Source organism: Lineus longissimus, chromosome 19 (assembly GCF_910592395.1).
Source record: "Lineus longissimus chromosome 19, tnLinLong1.2, whole genome shotgun sequence".
NCBI classification, from domain to species: domain Eukaryota; kingdom Metazoa; phylum Nemertea; class Pilidiophora; order Heteronemertea; family Lineidae; genus Lineus; species Lineus longissimus.
Window position 1 is genome coordinate 9204816 of NC_088326.1, and position 23521 is coordinate 9228336.

Here is a 23521-nt window from a genome sequence, read left to right on the forward strand (position 1 = left end):
CACGTTTCTGCTAAAGCTATGAACTTGAAAGTTGGTACATGTAACCCCCTACATCAGATAATCTCTGACACCGAATTTTGGCCTGATCTGATTCTTGATTTGGCCACCAGGGGGTCAAAACTGAAAAAGTAGGACGTGCAATATCTCGCTTATTAATGACTTTTTTTCGATGAATTTTTTATTGCAGGGACTCTTAGCAATCACACGATATTGATCTTGTTAGACAATTATTGGTTGGATCATAAACTTATATATACTGCCCTGTCTTATTACTTGACATCAATACACATCTAAAAAAAGTCTTCATGCCTGATTGTGTTCACCATATTCACCTCTAAACTAAGCATGATCCTGCCTACTAAAAGATGTATACGGTGAGCACAATGGCCCCTGGCCGTTTCATTATCTTTTACCCATAGGTGGATGGAGCCCATGTGGTCAGCATGAGCTTGTAGCTAGTTAGTTGTCCAACAGACAACATGCTTGGGCTTGTTTCTTTTGGATTGCTATCCAGTCAATCACGGATGCCTCTGCCTGCTTGCAGCAGATATGCCACTCAGCGTAAACCAAACCAAGGCCATCAGATTACCCGGGAACTGATATCAATTACATATTCCTGGTCTGGATCGTAGATTGAGTGGATACAGGATGTTTCCAAAAATGTCAATAGTGTACACATGGTAAAAATTTTCTCGACACAAGTCGCCACATTTGTGTCCACTTGTTGCAAATAAATTGAAATGCAATTATTTGGACACATGTTCCCAAATGTATCCAAGATCTGATCAATCAGAAATCAGCTTCAAGTCAGCTGATCTACCTGATGCAAGGAATCGTAAGGTTAGGGCAAGTCTCTCTGCTGCATGAATCGAGTCCCTGAGATGGATGTCCTTCTTTATGAGGGGTTCTACCTTCGCTAGCAGTTCATCAAATGATGTCTCGTCCATTCTGAGGAAATTTTTGTAGGAGGTTTCGTCCCCCATCCTCAACTCTTTCAGCAGACAATGTTAGGCCCATGTCTTTCTCTCAATGTTATCCGTGGCCCTGTCCATAGTCTCTTTGTTTTCATCCTCTGTGCCCTCCTTCTCTCCAAAATCGCTGTAAAAATTACCGCTGCAGCTGCCACAAAAAATTTGTTCCTCTTTGTAGGAGCCATTTTTCTTCAGGAAATCTGCTTTCCCGTTCATTTTCTGGACACATCTAGCAACAAGTACCCAAACATGTATCCAAACTTGTTACCTAGTGTATACAAGGCCTATGTTTTTGTGTCTGGTTGTGTCCACTTGTGTTGTGTCCTGTTGTTTCCTGAAATGTTGCCAGTGTACTAGAGCTTCAGTGTGAACACGCCTTTAGTCTCTTCATTGACTCCCTTGATATCATTTCTAATAAAAGTAGGGAGGTTGCAGCAGATTGGCTTGATTGAAACAGTTATGCAGATGGAACATTTGGGGAAATTGATTGGCCACCAACCATGTCAATGGCAACAGCTGACCTCTTGGGGATGGCAGTGACTATTGTTGATGGAATTGGGTGCGAGTTGTGGACCATATTCCTTAGTTACTCCACTCAACACTCCATTATTCCATATTCCACAGAAAAAGTTATGAATTACATTCATGTTCTGCATACACTACGGCAGGCAATCTGACCGGAATGATTCAAGTAGAAAGTAGAAAGTAGAAGAGAAGTGCAGTGGAAAGAGAAATGTTGCCGGAGGCATAACCTCCAATCAGTTCCTGGCTACTCCATTTGTTAGATTTCTCACAACCCAGACTGTGCTGGGATTGGGAAATGTTTACAAGAGTGCCATTCACTGATGCAACATTTCCCTCAGCAGCTCTACTTCCACAGCTCTGGCAGACCATGAAGGGCTCAACAGATTCTTCTCCGCTGCCACATACAGTTTGACTAAACCATCGTCGTCATGCTCATCAGGTTCATCAGGTTCGTTCCTGGAACAATAATTTTAAACATGCATACAGCTACTAGGACAATCAGTGCACAGAAGAATATAACATAAGCAGGAATGGCTGCCTTTTTTCTGAAGCCTAGAGGAGGGGGACTAAAGTTCACTTAGCAAAGTGTGTAGCACTGTTCATGCTAAACAAACACCATCTCTTAATCTAAAACACTGATTTCACATTGAATGGTTCAATAACAAATTGCTAACTGACAAAACAGCCATAGAAGTTGTGGATTAAATGTATGGCCAACAGTTTTAACAACTCGCGTTTCTTCGAATGACATGGTCCAGGTTGGATCCTTTGTCTCGTTGTCAACAAAAGACAGTGACACATCAAGTTCGTCGCTGAAACTTTTTTCTGCAGCAGGAGCAATTACTGCCTTTTTGGGTGTTGAAGACGTTGGAGCAGTGGCAGTGGACGTAGACGGTGTGGCAGCAGATATCTCCATTGAACTTCCCAGTGTCACATTGGCTTGTAGATTTACAAATTCACATTGTGTTAAATCTGTTTTCACAGAATCCATTTCACTGGTCAAATGTCTTATTTTTTCATTTAGAATCTTACACTCTAGTTCCTTTGCGGCGAGGTTTTTAAACAATTCCTTTTGAATTGAGTCCTCATTGTCATTATCAGTCTCAACTCCAGACAGGTCATGTGGAATACCCTTGGTTCAGAGAGTCCATCAACAAATTCATCTGACTCAGACACAGACTCAGGTTCAGGTTGTCGTACAGAACTGTTAGCAAGTGCGGCACGTTTGGATTGCAGTCTGTTTTCCTTCCTTGGCCTGCTTTTCCCAACCAGATCTCCACGCCCAACATTGGCCCAACAATTGAATACAGTAGTGATTATACCATCATGTAAAATTCGTCGTCCACTGAATTGAAAATATTCGTAATCACTCGGTAGGAAGTGCAAGGAACATACTACAGTATGAGGCTTGATTTCAAAGAACTCGTCCTCGTCCCTTCGGATCTTGAAAAGCCACTATTTCCTCAGCTTGTCGTCAGTAGGGAACTGGAAATATCAGTTCTGGATAAGTCCGTTTCGGAAACGTTTCCGAATTCGGAAGCCCACCGCTTCCAAATTCGGAATCCGATTCCAATTTCGGAAGCGCTTCCGAATTCGGAATCATTGAACTTGAAGAACATCCGGGTCTTAACCGCTTCCAAATTCGGAAACGTTTCCAAAATCAGACGCTCTGGGCCGATTAACTGGGACTTACATCCGGGACTTCAGGCTTCCTTTTTTGGAAACCATCCCCACGTGATATTCCGACGGCTTTTCGAAAACAATTTTCATCCATTGTCATCTGCTACAGCAAGATAAATAAACAAGACAAAATTTGGTGTGTACACAATTTAGACCTTAATATTCAAATAAAATTACAAATTTTTCTTCATGAAGGATTAGTCCAAGTTATATGAATGAACTACCAACAATGTGCCTTATTGTGTCCGCACTCATCCCACATTCCCTCTCTGTGGCCAACTGAATGGCATAGCACGCACACAATTTAGGTCCTCCTCCTGGTGTTGGCCCGTCATGCTCCATCTCCCCCGTATAGAATGCAAATGATTCGACGATACGTCTCCTTTTGACTTGGCTTGAGAGGATTTCATACAGCTCTTTCGGTACACGACCCACTGGTCGCCCCGATGGCATACACACCAGCATAGCATTTCAGTCCAAGGCGTTTTCCGGCTCCCTTTTCAGAGTGAGGAGACACTGGCTCCCCACTGGGGGCTTCGTACGAAAGTGGTGGTACCTGAAATGAAAAGATTTTAAAATGTAAACAATGTTTATGGTCGAGGCTGCATGAACCCTCGCCCTTGCAAATGCGAATATCGGAATATTGATTACATACCCATTGATGGTGGACATGAAGACAATGACATTGTCGCTGTTGTCCCAGGTACGTCTGATGACATCTCTCGCTTGAACATTACATTCCTTGTGAGCCAACATTACAGGGTTCCTGCCGCCTTGAGCCATGATGAAGTTGTACTCATCAACTTTGCTGACCTGATTTGACCTGTTACAAGTGAAGGGGCCGTCTCAAAATTTCACTTTGCAGTTTTCAGGTGGGCTTCCGAATTAACGTTTCCGATATCCGACTTATCCAGAACTGAGGTAAAATGGGAAAAAGCACAAGGTCATCAGACAAACGGAAAAAAAGAATCATCGGTCAAAAGCGTTGTGGGAGCAAGCTTCATGAGTGGGAGGTTTTTGGCACCACAAGCAAAGACTTTAAACGGAAACATCTGAAGTGGCTGGTAAAACATGAGCGACAGAAGCACTATTGTATGCAGCCTTTGCTTGAAATATGCAGAGGATGCACCAGTTCAAAAGTTGTCCAAGACACCCCTGCCTTCTACCAGCAGTGGCAAAGAGTCCTTGGACACTTTTGATCACACAGATTCGGAGGAAGAGGAGACATCCAGTGACTCTGGTGATAGTATTCTGCAAAATGAAGCCTATTCGAATTTTGTTAGAGAATTACACGATGATGATGGACTAGAAGAGACTTGTCATGCCATTGACAGTTTCTTGTCACAGGAAGTAATGGTCGATTCTAAGGAACTTGCCTCACAGTACTCTGATCTTGAGACACTCTGTTCTGTCACCGACTGTAGGGACTTCCTTAAATCACAGCCACCAGCACTGCTGCATTTCTTACTCGGAATTACTGGGATTAAAGGCATTGATGATGAACATTGCCATTCTAAACTGCAACCTATTTGCATAGCAATCGAGCAGATTTACAAAGCTAGAAACTATCTTTCATTGGGCCCTTGTCCTTTTCCAACAGCGTCATAAAGTGGTCCCTGAGCGGGAGTAAAACAGCCCAAGGCATTGATAGTGCAGCAACTGCATCTGGAAGCATCAGCACTCTGAAAACATTTTTGAAAAATACTACTACGGAAGCCAATGAGTGTTTTTCAAATGATGTTGACATATTCTTTGACAACACCCAGCATACAGGCAAGACAGTGAGGGTGCGTGAAAATGGAACAACACCTGTGAATGTAGCTACAAATGTTGTCTTTATCCAGAGCAACCCCCCAACAGACATCCAAGCCCAAGAAAGCCTTAAACCCTGTAACTGGCCAAACAGGGGGAGCTCTGATTCAGTTAGCAAGGTAGATGAGTTGGAAGACCATTTAAATGTGCAGTATTTCAGACCGTACAGGGCAGCCTACCAATCGAAAGTCCTTAAGGAAGTTCTTTCAGAGGTGAAGGTTGACGGGTCTGTCCAGGACCATGTGTTCCTCGTTGAGGTAACTGACCCAGAATGCAGTGTCTGTAAAAGTTGCAAAGAAGTGTTCCCGAAGATGCTCATGTATTGTCCCAAATGCGGATACAATTTCAGGAATACTGACCGAAATGAGTTGTATGGAGACGTCCCAAGCAATCATCCCAAGGAAAAGGCATCTGTTAAAATGGGTGAAATAATTGGTGTCAACCCAAACTCGAGAGCTACATTGAAAACTGTTTTGGACAATATATCTAAACAGTCATGTCTTGGAGGGGAGAGGAAATGGGCGAGGGTGGGGTCTGATGGTGTACCTTTCCGGATTGTCCATCACATCATTAACTCCTATGTCGTTTGTGAGGTTTGTGGTGAAGAAGTAGACACTTCAAAGGCACCATTTGACCTCCACATACAACTATGTCACCCTGGTATGACAAACATCGGACACAAGCTGCTGTACGGTGACATTCTCATTGTGCCTGGTGCAGGTCATATCGAAAAGAACTTCTTGATTGCAGTATTCAGAATGTGCAGACACATCTTTCTGGAATACCTTGTCATTTGTCTTGGCTTCAAAACCAAGGGTGCCAAAGACTTTGCTTGTGGATGTTCGAATCACCACGTCTCATGGCAGATAGTGCAGATATCTCTAGCAGCGTTTGCAGGAGAACTTCTCTACCAGTACGTGGTCGATTGCAACAAGACCGGTGTGACACCAACAGAAGAGGGTTTTCCGATATGGCGCAATGATCATGTGGTAAATCCGAACTACAACCTGATCTATGACCTCACATTCAACATTCTGTTAGGCCTGAAATGCTACCGAAGTGGCATTCGTCGCAACCATTCGGAATTTGCGCTGGCTGGGCGTCAAAAGGTGGCCCCAATCATGTATTTAGGCAAGCACATGATATATCAGGAGCTGCTCCTTATCGATATGAAGAACAGGGTTGAAGCACCTCCACAAGTGCAGGAGTATATTCGAACTAATGAGGCATTCTCTCGGTCCGGAGAGCCAACCCGCGGAGAAGGAGGGGACTATGTAACTGAGGCAGAGAATAGGACCCTCAAGTCCATCCCCGGTGTCCCAACAGAGCAGTCCTGGAGGACTGCATCCAGACTATCCAAACACTAAAAAAAAAGACTTGGAGAAACTGTCTTCAAACGAAGTGGACAGAGGGACCCAAACATAGAAAGTAGGGGCCGACCTTTTAACTTTTCGAAGGAGGTAACCATGTTCCGCAGCAAGATTAAAATTTCTGGGATTCTGGATCAACCACGTGCTTTGAGGCCACTGCAGTCCATCACTGGTGCAGAACTTGACAGGGACCTGGTCAACTTCTACTTTGCCGCCACCGAAAATTACCAGAATTACAAATCGGGAACAGAAACAGAGAAACAAGCAGTTTTTGTAACACCAGAGGACAGAGTCACATACGACGACATTAATAACAAAACAATCACAGAGATACAGTCAGAAACCAAGAAACTTTTGGACACCATCCCCGATGAAGATACTGCAGAGGAGAGGAGGAGTCTCTTTGACATTATCATTAAAAGTAGAGGGAAAAAATCGGAATATATTTCATTCTACCAGGAGCTGAAAGCTGAAATTGAAAGACAGGTTGCTGAAATTTCCTGTGGCTGTGACGATTCAGATGACTAGCTACCCTCTCACGTTTCCATCCTGGGGGGGGGGGGGGTATCGCATGACTTATTTAGTTAAAAGGGCGACCCCTGTTTTCTACATGTATGTACATTTGGGTCCTTCTCACCCTTATATCGTATACGGGACCAATAAGTGTGCACACATGAGGAAGGGAGGCATCTTCCCACATTTACAGTTGGGAGTATTTCATCAATCGCCTTACTAGTATCATTTTGAGATCAATATTATCCACCCTCATGCATACATATATTAATGGTTTGGCAAAAAGGAAAAGAACAACACTATTTCTAAACTTGTTTTATCATCACATTACATGACAAGTCACTTCTTCGACTTCTTCGTTTTCTTCCCCTTTCCCTTGGCATTAGGGTCTGGGGCATGACGACGGCAGTAGAAAAGGATTTTCTTCAAGGTTGACTTGTCATCGGGATAAAGCCCAAGGCATCCTTGATGTGCCCACAGGCGATCACAGGTCTCTCGCCTTGTGATAGGGTTTCTATAACTGCAGCCAATCCAATCAGTCTTTGGGCCGTCGTCTCCGCAGATGAAGCATGAGCCGCTTGTGGCTGCCTCTGGACCTTCCACTGGATCTTCCACTGTGCGGTGACGTTTGGCGGGGGATGGTGTGACTGGTAGTGGGGCCGGTTTAAGCACCGATTGAGGTTCAGCCACAGCGCCATGGCTTGTGCCTGCAGCAACAGTTTCCTGGTGGCAGGAAGTCGCAGGCATTGGTGGCGTGGACAGGTACTCAGTTGTTTTTGACCGCATGGTGCAGGCTTATGGGCCTGGCCCTATCTTAAGTGAGACCTTGCAGTGGGTCTCCACCTCTATTTCCTTGGCCTGAAAATAAAAAGATCGAATTTTATGAGTTACATTCAATGTACATGATGTAAATCACAGTCCCGTATAAACCGATCTTTTGTAGGATTATAGACCTTTAATTGTTTTAAAGACCCCCACCTCCTTCCGACACACACGCAACTTCTTTTCTTTAACGGTGGTTGGTAAAGCCATGGACGAGATCACTGAATGCGGAGTAAAGTCTTGACTCAGTTTTAAATCATTTTTAAGGGACTATGGCAAAAGTCTTTGATGGCCAAGGCCATCCCCCCACCCCAAAAAAACAAAGTGGCCTTAATCTCTTGTGGCTTCAAAGACTTTTGGTACAGTCCCTAATGCGTAATTTTGTTTGGAATCATGTAGGAAACGTACCTTTGTCTTTTCCAAGGGTGCTAGGAATGTATCATGGTATAGTAGGTTAGTTAAAAAGTAAAACGTTGTTAAACCAAATAAAATTGTTAAATGGTTAGTAAAGAAGGGACCAAACTCTTGCTCTTTGCTCTAGTGTGAGTCTTGTTGAACTAACTTTATTAGAGGACCCATAGGGATTAGAGATCGAGGAATGATTTCACTTTTCACAGTCTCCTCACGAGCATGTCACAGAGTTCAGTCTCTTGTATTCATATATAACAATAAACAATGAACAATACCATAATAACCAAACAATTAACAATTAAATGAACTTAAGACATGAGGGACAAGCCTGGCATCGCGGCAGAAATTAATGCCAAATACAAAAATGATGAAAAAAGTATTTTCTGACAACGACAGACCTTACAAAGTTATATATTTAGAAAGAGTATAAAAAGGGCTTTCTGAATCTGTAAAGAAAATATGGGAAATATTTTTTACATGAATGTAGGTGGAGGTAGACTTGACAACTTGAAATCAGGAAAAAAAAAAAAAAAAGTTCCCATTTCTGAGGGCAATAAAAAATGTTTCGTGATGCAGAATGTTAGAAGTGAAGTATGCTGCTTTCAGAGGCATCTCTTTGGTAAACAATACAGAAAAAAAATTTGGAAAAAATCCAATAACTTTACTACAGCAGATTTTTGAAAATTATATGGCGGTCCAATTTTTCCCTGAAAAATTGTCAAATTTACCTGTAGTTAGTTGCTGAAAGAAAAATGCATGGAAACCATTCTGGAAAAGGCTATACCACTTCCAAAATCATTTGACTAAATGAATAACAACAACAGTAGAAAAATAACATAAAAAATGCATGCTGACCAATTGTGCATCAACAAAATCTGAAATAAAGTAAAGTAAAATGTATGAACTAAAAAAAAAATGGAACTCACCGAATCTTGACTTTTCATCTACTACATTCAATTTCTCCGACATAATCAACAGTGAATAATCCCAAAACTGATAAATGTTATTGTGTGATATCCAAATTTCCAAGATAATCGTAATGCTACAAAAATATCCACTAATCTAAGAACATAGAACAACGAATACGTAGACGACACAGCTAGCTAAAGCACAACTGAAACCCTCCACCTTGCAGCATTCACAAAAAGCAACATTCACAAAAAGCAACGTTCACAAAATACACACAGTACAATGCAGTAATTTATATTCCAAGTATGAATGAATGATTCCTTTATTATCATGAGTGAAGCAGAACTACTTATACTTTCATTTTCTTACGGACTTTTGGTTTATTGCGTCGATCTGGATCATCATACTCGAACTTGTCCAAGTAATGGTATCTAAAGAAACAGGGATCAGGACACATTCTAACCTCACATACCCTGCAAATATATGATGTCTCACAACGTTGCATGTGAATTCTACAATTCACAGAAGTTGTCATTTTTTGAGGAGCATGTTGCAGAGTGTGATCTCGGCGTTGGTCATCATTACGTGGAGCAGCATCAGGGGTTTTGCGGTATGACCGACCACCCACAAGTCCAGTACTTAACTCCTCCCGAAATTCTCGAAGTATAAGCGGAGCATCTTGAGGGTGTGATGCATTGTAAACAATGAACGAGTTCAAAACACAAATATCAGACATATACCATAGGACTTTATGATACCATGTGAGTCCTTTGTGGTGGCGCTTGTAACATTCAATTTTTTTATCCGCAAGGTCCACACCTCCCATACTGGTGTTGTACAGCCCAATTATATTCGGCCTAGGGATTTCAATTTTGTTCCAGCGGCCATTTACTTTCACATTTCTAGTAACTGGGGTAGTAGCTCTTTCAACAGGCACTGTGGAAAGCACAGAAACTGCTTTGGTGTCTTTCCATGTGACACAGAACATGGAGCCGGACTGCACCCACAGTGACTCACCCCGCTGAAGCCGTTTGACTGCTTGCTTTTTCTTTCCAGTTGTTTCTTTTGGTATATTTTTCCTATTTTCCCTGACAGTCCCCACAGCCATGAAGCCTCTTCGATATAGATTATCAAACAATTCAACACTAGAAAAGAGGTTATCCATAACAATGGTTCTTCCTTGTCCTTCATAGGGTGTGACAAGCCTCTTCACAACCTCTCCTGGCGCATTGAAATTATTATCTGCTCCTGCTGTCTTTCCAGTAGCTTACAGTTCAGGACGTACCCAGTGTCAGATTCAGCGAGTACCCAGTTTTTTAGGCCCCAGCGTGCAGGCTTATTTCTCATAAATTGCCTGGCAGGCATCCTCCCCTGCCCCTTGATCATACTTTCATCAACTGAGGAATGTGACCCAGGATTATAGATTTCCCTCCACTTGGGTACAAGGAAGTTGAATAGGTAACGTATTTTGTAAAATTTGTCATAGTTGGGATTGTTTCTATCTACGATGGCCGTTTCTTCATCAACAAAATGAATGTAACGTAATATGATCTCAAATCTGTTGATGGGAAATATTTTTGAAAAGCCATCCATCCTTGTCGGCTTATGGGATTTGGTCCAGTATTTTCTGATCCTCCCCTTGAGTGGCACAAGCCCCATAGCAATGATCACACCAAACCAGGACTTCAATTCATTTCTAGTAAGAGGCTCCATGTTTGTTTTGTTCTTACGTGGCTCATTTCGTTTCTTTGTTTCATAATTCTTGTTTGTTAGGTGGACTATTTCATCAAGGAAAGTATCGGTGAACAAGAGCTGAAATGTCTGTGTCACATTCAAAGCAGAAAAGTCTGCGTAGGCCCTTTAGCCGGACCTGTATACCTTTAAGGAACAACATTTTCCAATCTGTGAGTCCATACCCTAGGAAGGGGAGCTACATCTCGCACTCGAGCCCCTTGTCTTCCCGGCGGTCGACCTCGTCCTCTCCCTCGCCCTGGTTGACGGCCCCGAGCTGGCGGCTGAATCAAAGGTTGATTATCTTCAGTGTCTGTACTGCTACTGCTAGGATCCATACCACCATCAAAACTATTATCACTTGCAACCCCATAGGCATTGTTGTCAGAGTTAGCAGAATCAGTGGATGACATTTGGTTGGCATCACGATTCCTGAGTGCACCATTACCACTAGGCCCGGGCCTGGGGCTACCACCATCACTATCGGTATTATACCTAGTATTGTCAGCTACTTGGTCTAGGCCTATATCATTATCAAAATCGTCATCTGATGGCAAATCAGAACCTGAATCTGAGAATATCCCAGAAAGTTCCCCCCGGTTCAGAGCAGTAGCAGCCCTCTTATTCTGGTCATAAATACTTTTGCAAAGGGCCAAGGGGATATCATCATCCGAGTCACTACTGCTGCTGTTATACATTTTGTACACTCATCAACATACACACACACTGAAATGCAGCACAAACATCTACGTGAAGCAAAAGGCTGGACAAAACACCACTATTTAGCCTGAAAAAAACACAAAAATACACACTCTTTAGCATCATCCAACTCCCACAGTATCCCTTGGCAACCATGAACAGGATCCTGGACAAATCATGGCTTAAATTGGCGAAAATTCACGAAAATTTACAGAAGTTTTACTCAAAAGATCGGCAGGACGGCCATGCTGAACTTAGACAATGGTGTCACAAAGGGATTTCCCGGGGAATTCCCTTTAGCGTGGTAAATTAGAACTGTTAAAAACGATACGGGGAATTACGTATCCATGCAATTTCAGCCTTTGTTTGGTCTACGGCGTAGGCCGTAGCCATGCACATATGGGTTAAATGCCAAGTGGTACAGAATCATCGACATCGTTTTGTTGATGCTCAACAATTACCTCTTCAACAAGCTGAATATTAAAATGAAACTGCCATTGGACACCACAGACTTAAAAATGTTTCAGGCCATAAAGTGACAAACTAAGTCTATAAATCAGCTTTATGCTAAACGGTTGATTGAAGCAGACCTATGAAATAGAATGTAATCGAGGATGAAACCAATTGAGCGTATTGATCCAACTCCCGCCCACCCCCTGAACAATCGCAACATTTTGCTCAGTCTCAGTTTACATACTTACATACTTACCCTCTTTCTCTCCCTTTTCCCCTCATAAACGGAATCCCCCCTTGCCCTTGGTTTTCTTTTCCGCGCTGTAGTTGCTTCTGATGCTGCTAGTGTTGTTGTTGGTGGTGGTGGTGGCCCACACTCCTCCTTCGAACGTGTCGAGTCCAATATTGTTGGAAGTGAATTGTCCTTTTTCTGCCAAACTCTGCAACGCAAATATCAAGGTAGTATTGGCTTTACATGGTCTGACCAATCCATTTATCACATCAGTGGAATTGTTTTGACCAGGCAACAACTAGGGCCTACTGCATGCATGTACTATAACTGTGACAACTGACAACTGTGCGTGACAAGGGTAAAGTATGGCGCGCGGATACGATCATTAGTCTAATATCCCCATGTCGGTTATTTATTTTCCCGTCGTCGGCAAAATAAATACTCCACATCGGGAAATATTTCGACAGAGGAATATTAATTTACCGACGTCGGATAATTAATTATCCGACGTCGGGATTTGTTGACCACGTGTTGGGATATTATGTAACCTTCTCCGGGCATCTTCGGGGAACCAATGGGAGCCTAAGAAACAAAGTCTATTCGCGCCTTGCGCATGCGCATTCGTAGTTCCAGACGCACATGTAGATCATTACGACATCAACAACAGGCAGTCAATCTGGCACCTCCACCATCTTATCAACATTGTGTGAGAAAGACAGGACAGTTACAACCAAACTGAGTTGTTGGGCTTGGCATCTCCTTCGCCTTTTTATCAACCTGGTGCGAAAGACAGGACAGTCACCACCGAACTGAGTCGGGCCTGGCATGCCAGGCACCTCCACGATCTTAGCAACACTGTGAGAAAGACAAGACAGTCACAACCAAACTGGACCGGGGCAGGCACCTCCACCATCTTATCAACACTGTGAGAAAGACAGGACACTCACAACCAAACTACTGAGTCTGGCCTGACACGCCTGGCACCTCCACCATCTTGACAACTTGGTGAGAGAGACAGAACGGTCACAACCAAACTAAGTCGGATCTGTTGTCAAAATGGTGAGAAAGACATGACAGTCTCAACCAAACTGGGTTGGGCCTGGCACCTCCACCATCTTATCAACACTGTGCGAAAGACAGGACAGCTACAACAAAACAGGGTCGGGCCTAGCCTGGCACATCCACCATCTTATCTGCACTGTGAGAAAGACAGGACAGTCACAACCAAACTGAGTCGGGCCTCTTGTTAACACGGTGAGAGAGACAGAACTGTCACCACCCAACTGAGTCGGACCTCTTGTCAACATGGTGAGAAAGACAAGACTGTCACAACCGACCTGCTGGGTCGGGCCTCTTCTCAACATTGTGTGCGAAGGACAGAACTGTCACCACCGAACTGAGTTGGACCTCTTGTCAACAGGGAGAGACAGGACTGTTATAACCGATCTGAGTCGGGCCTCTGGTGAACATTGTTAGAAAGACAGGACAGTTTCTGAACTGAGTTGGACCTGGCACCCCCGCCATCTTGTCAACATTGTGAGAGCTGGAGACAGGACAGTCACAACCAAACTAAGTTGGGGAAGGACAGGTCTGGCACTTTCACTGTCTTTCCAAAATGGTGCGAAAGACAAGAAATGTACAACCAAACTACGTCGGGCCAGGCAGATCCACCGTCTCGCCAACATGGTGAGCAAGACAGTACAGTCACAGCAGACATCTCCCTCAGTAGTTTTGGTCCCAAAGTGGTTGTTTCCATTCAATTCAACCCCTCTAATTTAACAAGGACGCCTCTCTTACAGGTGTCTTAGGAACAGCAGGCCCAAGAGGTTGTGCGGTATATGGCATGGTCAATCTGGCGCGCTTGCACAATACCAAAATCGGTCCTTGTAATAATTAAGAGTAGCAGGGCATTTTTCTCTTATTATTTGATGCAGACCATCTCATACCAAGACATTGATACCAAGATGATCAGCAATGTGGGATACTAGTATTGATTCTCAAGGGTGCAGAAGTTATTACATGTGTAAACCTCATCCAATAATGAGTATTGGCCAATAATCAGCATGCACCTCACATCACAAATCTTATGGATACCAACTGGTATGGCAACATCCTTGCTGACGTCCTATGCTAAAGGTGTTGATTCATCCCCTAATAAACTTGTTTACAAAGCTTGGAATGGGTTATTGTATGCATCCTTTTTCCATTTTTTCAATTGAGAGTGCAACTCAATTTGAATGAAGAATTAAATTGAACAAAGGGAGCAAAAACTGATTGAAATAACATACAAATTATCACACAATTTATTCAAGTACCATGAAGAACACAAAATGAACTGGTAGAAAAGTGAATAAGAGCACATTTTGAGATGGATTTGACAATCTGATTATTTGGGTAATAACATATTTGTAGGGATGTAACATGTACCATCCTATTTACTGCACATGTCAGTTCTGCAGTTTCAACCACGGAGTTCCACACCATCTAATTTTGGTATATTTTTGCACGTTGCCCCCAACTAGCACAACAAGAAATTTTGCGAGCCCAAGAGTTGATTCTTAAGGGGTACATATTATATCAGGTGTCCCAAAAAAAGGGAACTGCTTTTTGACAAGTAGTTTCTCAGTGATAGATATATGTCGTAGTAAACCAAATTCATAAAAAATGTTCATGGTGTGGGTCTAACCTAATGGTATAATCAACTAGCCTGCAAAGAAGTACTGGTACTCTGAATCATGATGGGTTAGTTAAGTGACATGTGCGTGCTGGTATATCTCGGTACTAAAATACTTATTAGATAGGTAATTATAGTACATGTACAATAACTACTGAAAAATGAATACATGTAGTTTGTGGAAAACGTGGCAAGCAATAGACATTATCATTTCAAACGCCCTGACCCTGGAGAATTATAATTTAATCCTGGCCAGGTGGGGAGGGGGGGGGGGGGGGGCGGGGGTCCTCTGCTTACACTGACAGCTGCATCGTTCAAGACTGACTTATGAAATTCAACACATTTAGGTATATATCCATGCCATGTCCATCAACCGTCTCTCCCAATGGTGAAATTGTTTGCTGCAAAACAGTTAAACGTTCCACGGAAAGAGGGCCATCAGGCTCAACAACATTGACAGTAGTTGTACCTGTACTATTAGGAGTTGGACCTTCCCAGTCAATACCAAAAGATTCAATATTGTTCAGCTGAATATTGTCATTTGCAAAAAATATGTCATAAACATGAGGGCGTGACGTCCCGTACAGGTTGAATAGACCCTCAACATACAGCTGTATTGGAGTACTGCCTCGCTCAGTAGACAGCTGATGATGATTCCATTGCTGCCTGTACTCTTCCACACTCCTTCGAATTCTGGGATTATACACAAACTGCAATGCCCATCTATGATTAGTGTCACTTACATCCAAAATGCCGGCATCTTCCATGAAATGAAACAAGTCGTAATAGACATGAGTGCATCCATGTAACAAGTCACGCCAAAAACGTTCAATACGCTGGTTATGCACTGATCTGCCCCTGATCATGCTACCACGATTACGACCTCTGAAAATGTTCATGAAATGTTCAACATCGTTATTCTCTGTCCCTCTATCAGCTCTAACACGAGATGGTACCCCGTATTCAGCAGTTGCACCCTGAAATGCCGTCATCACAGATTCAGCCCTGTTGTTGCAAACAACGGAGAGAAAAACCATTAAACGACTGTATCCATCGATCCCTCCATGTATTACAAAGCCCCATCTGAAGAGAGAGAGAGAAGATCAGTTGTTGTATAAATGTGATCATGGAGATATTATTGAATTATTATTACCATGATGTGATTAAGGGCAATACAATAAACAAAGTATATCACCTCACTTAGTAAACTTACAGTTTGGATGTAGTTCATAGGTCCACTTGGTACTACAGTTCTAACTCCGCATAATAAGACAATTATATTCTGTAGTTTAAGATTTTTTCTTCAAAAGTGGCTCCATAAGGGGTTTTTAATTTTCATGCACACACAAATGTTTGTATTGAATACAATTCAAAGTGAACTACCCAATTCCAATTCACAAAATTAACAATGCATTTATTGTCACAAAATATAAGGGATCATCTCAAAATTCATTGATGCACCAAAAGACGTATTTCGTCTCTCTCTGGACCCCCCCCTCCGAAAGACGAAAGATTGGATGTCTGGCATCAAGCTTTCATTCCTTGAAAAAATGAACGGAGTCACTCTCTGTGCCTACATCAACATGTTGTACAGAAATGCCAATACTGTAAAAACATCAATCAATGACACAATGCACTCATAAACACTCATAAAACAATAATAATTTAAGGAGTTGGCAGAAACTATCGGGTTAGTGGTATCTATCACTGGTATTTTTATTATTTATCCCGCTGAACTACTTCTCCAAAGACATAAAAAAGAGGCTGTAAAGTATCAACAAACATGTGCCATCTAGACTCTGAACCCAGTCCATCATCAACACCCTCGACGGTACATGTATATGAAAAGGGGCGAGGTAACCGCTGCGGGGGGAGTGTAGTGCCTTCATGAACATTGTCTAGCCCATACTCCTACGCAGAGACAGCAGTCTGATTAAATATGCTTAAATAATAACTGCTTCTGGAGAAAGTGTCCAGGTGAGGGCGTCTAAGTATGGGGGCATCTGATTGGTCCAGGCTGGCGCGGACTTCTAATCGAGTATCGTGACTGGCTTGAGTAAACAACAGCTGGCCTGTTGTGTATAAAGAAGCCTAGTAGGGTTTTCTTGTAATTTGCCGATTTTAATCAAACTGATGCCACAGATGAAAAAAAAAAGACGAAAAGAAAGCCATCTGAAGCTGGACCCCCCTCCCCCAAGCGAAATACTTTTGTCTTTTGGGGCATCATTTTGAGATGATCCCTAAATGCTTTTTGAAAATACTTATCTTGTGACAGTCATGACTGTCTAGAACCAATACATTCATGTTTGAATCTCACCTAATCAACTTGTGATTTCCATCTATGTGCCAAAGAGAATTAGGGCCAGCAACATGATATGTCCTACGCCTGATAGTTTGACTCCACCTTAGAGCTACTGAAGTTGGATCTGTCCTCAAAAGACTATCTCTCACCCGTTGACGTGATACGAAAATGCGATCCACAACAAGCCTTGCACGAACAAGTCGATATCCAAGACGCCGATTTGATGAACATATGCTTTGGACCCTTCCATCTAATTCTGCATCGCTAATAAGAGTTCGTCTATCTTTATATGACAAATTAAAGAACCTGCAAAAAACAAATACGTCATGGGTAGAGTATCAGGTAAAATCCTATTAACTACTCTTTCGCTGCGGGTGACATGCTGGGGACCATCATGCCACATGCAGTGCCCCGTGCGGATGGCGTGCACTGCACGTCATGTCCCTCTACAGTGATGTGAATTCAAAAGCACCTAGACGCACTTTCTCTAAACATTCAAATCACACTTAGAAAATAATTAATTTCATCCTGATCGCGATAGTACAGATGTTGACGCTTTTGAATGGTTTTGACCGTTCAGTTGAATTTTGCTCAAATTTGTTTGTTAGCAGTATTGACTAAGAGTGCGTGGTGGTGCCGGCTGTCAGATGGCTGCCACAGCGAAAGGGTTAACAAGTACAGCAATAAGCCAATAATTTTGAGAGGGGATCTTTTTTAAAACCTTTTTCATGTTAAATGTTCAAGCCTTATCTTTTAGCAACTTTCCACTGTTTAACGGATACAGATAAGAATACAAACAACATATGCTACATGCCTAGACATTAATGTGGTACTGGTACCATTTCAATTCATGCATTATAGTATACAATTTTTGGTACATAGTATGTATTTTATTTTATGAACTTGTTGATACACGTTCAGTATGTACATACCTTAATCTTCGACGAACTGTTGCGACAGATACATGCAACATTGCAGCAATCCTGGGGACAGTGAAGTCGAGGTCAAAAAGGTGTTCAAGTTGTGATTGGGAAATGTCGTAAACTGGAGGTCCCATTCGTCCATTTCTAACACGTGGAGGGTGAAAGCCACTCATCTGCCTCCTTTGGAAAAGAAGAATAAACAAGTTTTGCAAATGGGATACTACATATGGATGTTTTCATAGACAGCTACATGGTCATGTACATGTACATGTAGGCAGGTAGGATAGAAAAGGGTTAAAAATGGTGTTGACACAGTCACAGTGCAAGTGCCAAAGTGGGGATTTAGATTTCATCAGGGACTGAATACCTCAACTACAAGGGTATGCTAACAGCTTGTAGGGGGTCTACATGCATCATACCTGGTGCTGTATCTAATGTATTTAACGAATTGTGGTCGTTTCGCTCCATGGCTTTTTCGCCCGCAGTCGTTTCGCCCCAATGCAGCGCCCGGTATTTCTCGAGTTCAGAGGACATGGAGATGCACTTAAAGAGCGCGTTGAGAACTTAAATTTAAATGACGTTGACAGGACATGATGATACATCATAAAAAATTTGGTAATCAACTCTTTGGTCAGTTTCCTGACGCAAAACCACCCCAAGTCCAAGGAGGCGAAATTACCCAATGAGTAGGCGAACATACATGTACTGCTATTTGGAGCGAAACGACTGGGGGTGAAAAGTTATGGAGTGAAACGACCGGATACGGTATCTAACATAATGTAGCCCTAGGCCTATAGCCTAGCTAGCTATGCCTATTGTATAAATATGACTTTATAGTGAAATCAAGGATGGCTGCAGTACATTTACTGTTTAAAGGGCTTGGCCATTCGTTCACATCTAATAATTTTTGGTCCAGTTTAATCTAGTTCCGATTTCTAATGCCAGGCGACACCACCAGTCTGGCTGTAATGCTTCTGCATGTATGAAGCATTACGGCCGGACTGGTGGTGTCGCCTGGTTTTAGAAATAGGAACTATATAGAAAAAATAATATCCTGACAAAGAAGCAAACATACCTGAGCAAACTGGGTGTGTCTGTGCCACTACTGGCAGTGGCGGCAGTGGCACCACCACCACCACCACCCGGCTGTCCCTGACCCTGTCTCTGACTCTGGGCCTGATGTTGATGTTCGTTCCGAAGGGCAGTAATCATGGATTGGATAAGGTTACTTAATGGCTGGCATTCATCCCATTCATATGCAACACGAAGAATGTTCCTCTGCACAGCTTCCAGCCTTTCCACAGCCAAATCTACATCCGAATCATCTTCGTCTTCTTGAGCTATGCACCGTTGTACATCCAACACTGTATTCATACAAGTGTGCAGGAAATTGCTGTACGTAAGTCTATCTTCAGGAGGAGGAGCAAACACGGCGACCACAAAACTTGCGGACAGAAGGAACAAAAATATAAAACCATACACCTGCATGATTCTAATCAGTGAATAAATGAAGCGTCAGGGATCTCAAGTTGAAATATTATGAAGCTTGTCGGATTTTGAAAAATGGTGGTGAAATGTGAAGCCAAACAGTTTATGAGAGAAGATTTTTCATTGGTCGCTTCAAATTTTTCCGATTTTTACCGAACATTAACCTCCGTCGCACTGCGCCCACGTCGGAACCACCACACGCCGACATGGAAACTTTGATAACCGATATGGGAACTAGACTAATGATCGTATCCGCGCGCCATACATCAGAGGTTCATTGCATCCCCGACTGCGAAAGTCAAAGACCCTAGGCACTAACAGACTAATTAAAATTGGGGCGTAGGGGTGGTGTTGGGGGGGGGGGGGGGTGACAGTTACTTATAATGGGCAGCCAAAGTGAAATGTACGAGAGAGGGATTGGCGAAGCCAATGTACTTACTGTTGTGCAAGTCTGTTCGGATATTAATGCCTTGTCCTTATGGAATCGGTGGAGCCCATACAGCACTGTAAGGACAGGTTCACAGTGTGCAGAGGGCCTTACTCCTGCTCCTATTCCTATGGGATTCAACAACAGCTTACCTGGAAAAATGCAACGACACAAAAATACCCCAACCGGGGTATCGTTGATAACTCAACTCGGGTATTATAGCCTGCGCTAGTTTTGAATTGAAATTCATCATTCTCACATAAAAACATCGCACGGTGTGCTGTCATTGTGACCGGCTTGTCCAAAAAACTAACTTTGACAAAACGGTGTGTGACCCCCCTCCTTTCTGGCCCTTTTATCTGTGAGGAAGTCTCCCATGCGTTTAATTCTTTGCCGTTTGTTTTGCTTCTTGAACTCCGGAGACTCTTTGTAAGCCACATTGTATGCCTTCCTATTCTGGAGCCGTCCTAAGTTCTTCATAGCATGAGACTGGGGGTTCAGCGGTACATTGAGACCCATATCAAGCTTGGTCATTGTACTCTTTGACAATGAATTGTTCACGCGGTGGATTGCAGTGTGCACCATTGGCAATGCATTTCTGGAGAAAGTAATATTCTTGGGTAGGCTGCTTGAAATGCCACGGTTTGTGGCTTCAGGTTTGTTAGTTGTAAGCCCTGTTTTCAAAGACTCCAATGCAGATTCCCCAAGGTGAACTTCTAACAAGATTTGGAGCAGCTTTCTGTCAGTTTCATTGAATGAAATGTAAGGGACTTTTTACCATAGGCCTTAAAGTATTCTGATTTCTTCCACCAAGAATTGGTGATTCCACCGCTGCACAGGTTGTATTTGTTATTTCTACATATGGAACAATCACCTGAGTAGCAATCGATCAAACATTGCACCAAGGGTACCAGTTTCTTTGACATTTTCTCCACGTCCCCACCCACATCATTCCTGAGTAGTTCCAATGCCCTGCTGGAGCGCGACTTGACACCTAACATGAACAGTTTTTGAAATGTTTTTCGATCATCTGCTGTTCTCCCAGGAAAACAATTCTTACTGAAATCAGTCTTTAAACCAGCACGAAACATAGACTCTATTCATTTAGGCCAGGCAGTTTGAGGCTTTACATTGAACAGGGTCCCAAAAATCATATCTGTTGCATCCCTGACACCACGATAAGCAGAACTGTCCCCATCTGTGCAGACATATTCAAGATGAATGCCCTCCTTGGCAAGGTTGGCAGTGATAGTTCTGGCCAACTCATATTCAGAAAAAGGGAGTACCTCTGGAAAATTTGCAGTGCAATTCTTATGAAACTGTTTGGCTCCCTGATTTGACTCCCTAGCAGAACTCCTTGTGGTAGGCCTACTCGCCTTACTTGACTTAGAATTCGACTTTGGGGGAGCGCTCCCACAATGAATAGGTAACCCACGTGCACGGCAGTATGCACCCCTCCAACATAGCTTATTGAAAAATGCAACATCAATAACTTTCTTTGAATCAGTTAAATTTTCTGTGGCTATTTCTACAACCTGGGGTGCAGCCTGGCCAAGTTTGTCCCATGTGGTGATTTGTTGGCTGTTGTAACGACCGTCCATTGAAGCTGTGAATGCATTCACGTCATCCATACCCCTCAGTCGATTAACCTCTCTCAAGGAACCTCTGATATTGGCCATGTCTTCCACATTGAGTTCAACAATCTTTTCCCCTACCCGGTTTGCTTGTTCCTGCAAGCTACTCAGACAGGGCGTCAGCAAACCTATTGTGTTCAGGATCTGGCTCCCCTTGAAGTTTCCTATTGATGAATCCAACAGTGCGCACTGTAAGGAAATGTTGGGTATAGCACTTTTACCCCCTGCCTTAGCCGATGCCAACTCTGAATACAACTTATTTTTGTCAGAAATATACTTGCAATTTTTACATTTGACCCTCACGGTCACGCATAGACCCTTTTTTACTTTTTCGTCATATTAAAACTCCCGACGAACACAACCTGTCATATTGTGTGACACAGCTACAGAGTTCATTAAGTCCATCATTTTTTCTACAGAGATTACATAGTTCTCATCGTTCATGCTACATGAAGAGTTATATGATGAGGGTTCGAAATTGATTTCTTCAATGCCAAACATGTTAATCAGGTATGTTGATTAATTTTCAGTTGACAGTTGATTTAATGTATCTGTGATTCTTTAGTATCTTTACATGTTTGAATGTAGTAAATAATTCCCTGTTCATGTGAATAAATAAATGAACTCTATATAAATGAACTCTATATACAACAGTTACAACAAATCAGTAGTTCAAGCTGACTTGAAATCGTACCGTCTGATCAGTCATTTGCAGTTCAATGGGGCAAGTTCAGTTCATCTCCATAAGAATACTGTATTTTCCGGATTATCCCCCGCACTGCCCTATGACCCGCACCCCCTTTGACCATTACCTAAAGCCACGCAAGACCCGCACCTGATTATGACCCGCACTGCTCCAAGACCCGCATTCTCCAAAAATAGTAAGCCATTCATTGATGTTGACATCCTAGAACCGCCATGTTTTTTTTAATTGTTAACCAAAGTGGATCAATTCCAGCATGGCCGTAACTTGTTTTGAAGTGAAGGGCCGTCTCAAAACTCAATATTATGCATTGGTAGAATGGTAGAAATGTTATTAGAGTTGATCTGTTGTAACATTACTTGACCCAATATTAGCACACAAATTGTCTTAAGCATATAGTCATTGTCCTAAATGAGCATATCATTCGCATTCATCACTTTCGAAACCTTCGAAATCTTCATCTTCGGTATCTTCATGGAAGAGGTCCCGGAACAGTTCATCGAAGTCCGTCTTCGACATCGTATCCATGTATCCTCGGAATCGGAATCGTCTGCCGAGTCCTCAGTTGGCTGAACCTCGGGTAGGGTGGGGCACAGTTCAGACTTGCGGAAGCCGTTTTCGATCGTTTGGACACTGATGCTCTGCCACGATTTCTTTACCCACTCAGCTACCATTGCGTAAGTGGCCCGACACTGCCTCCCCGTCTTCGTAAACGTATGCTCTCCGTCGACCATCCAAGTTTCCCATTCCATGCGCAGCCGGTCTTTGAACGCCTTGTTCACGGAAATATCGAGAGGCTGCAACAACTTGTCAGGCCGCCTGGGATGACGGCGATCTTGGATTTCATCTTCTTCAAATGCTCTTTAACGGACTCGGTCTTGTGCGCAGTCATCGAATCTAACACGAGAAGCGATGGTTGTAGATGAAAGAACCCGTTTGGTCTCTTTACGTATGCGGAGTCCAGCCAATCATGCATAACTTCTTCACTCATCCAGCCTTTTGGGTTGGCTCGGATGATAACACCAGTTGGGAAGTTCTCCTTGGGAATCGTTTTCCTCTTGAAGATGAGCATCGGAGGAAGCTTCTTGCCTGACGCCGTGCATGCGAGGATGACCGTGAAGCTGGACTTCTCGTGGCCGGTTGTCTTGATTGGTATGGTCTTCTGGCCAACTCGGTCAACTGTGCGGGTCATCGGGATATCGAACGTGAGCGGCACCTCATCCATGTTGACGACCTGGTCGA

The 23521-nt window shown here is 43.0% G+C and overlaps 1 protein-coding gene across 1 annotated transcript; it reads right to left on the reverse strand.

Annotated features, from left to right (window-relative positions):
* Positions 1-15116: 15116 nt before the first annotated feature.
* Positions 15117-19713, reverse strand: LOC135502798 (uncharacterized). Its single transcript, XM_064795902.1, has 4 exons — positions 19103-19713; positions 18037-18207; positions 17120-17410; positions 15117-15885 (listed from the first exon to the last, which is right to left on the reverse strand). The coding sequence occupies exons 1-4, from the start codon at positions 19513-19515 to the stop codon at positions 15117-15119; spliced, it is 1644 nt and encodes a 547-aa protein (XP_064651972.1). The 5' UTR covers positions 19516-19713.
* Between the last annotated feature and the right edge of the window lie 3808 nt (positions 19714-23521).

Bases quoted from the DNA above. Each gene is read 5' to 3' on its own strand.
- LOC135502798 (XM_064795902.1), bottom strand. From the start codon at position 19,515: ATGCAGGTGTATGGTTTTATATTTTTGTTCCTTCTGTCCGCAAGTTTT. The intron at 18,208-19,102 runs GTATGTTTGCTT...TCTTTTCCAAAG, and splicing joins GACACACCCAGTTTGCTCAG to GAGGCAGATGAGTGGCTTTC. The intron at 17,411-18,036 runs GTATGTACATAC...TGTTTTTTGCAG, and splicing joins ACAGTTCGTCGAAGATTAAG to GTTCTTTAATTTGTCATATA.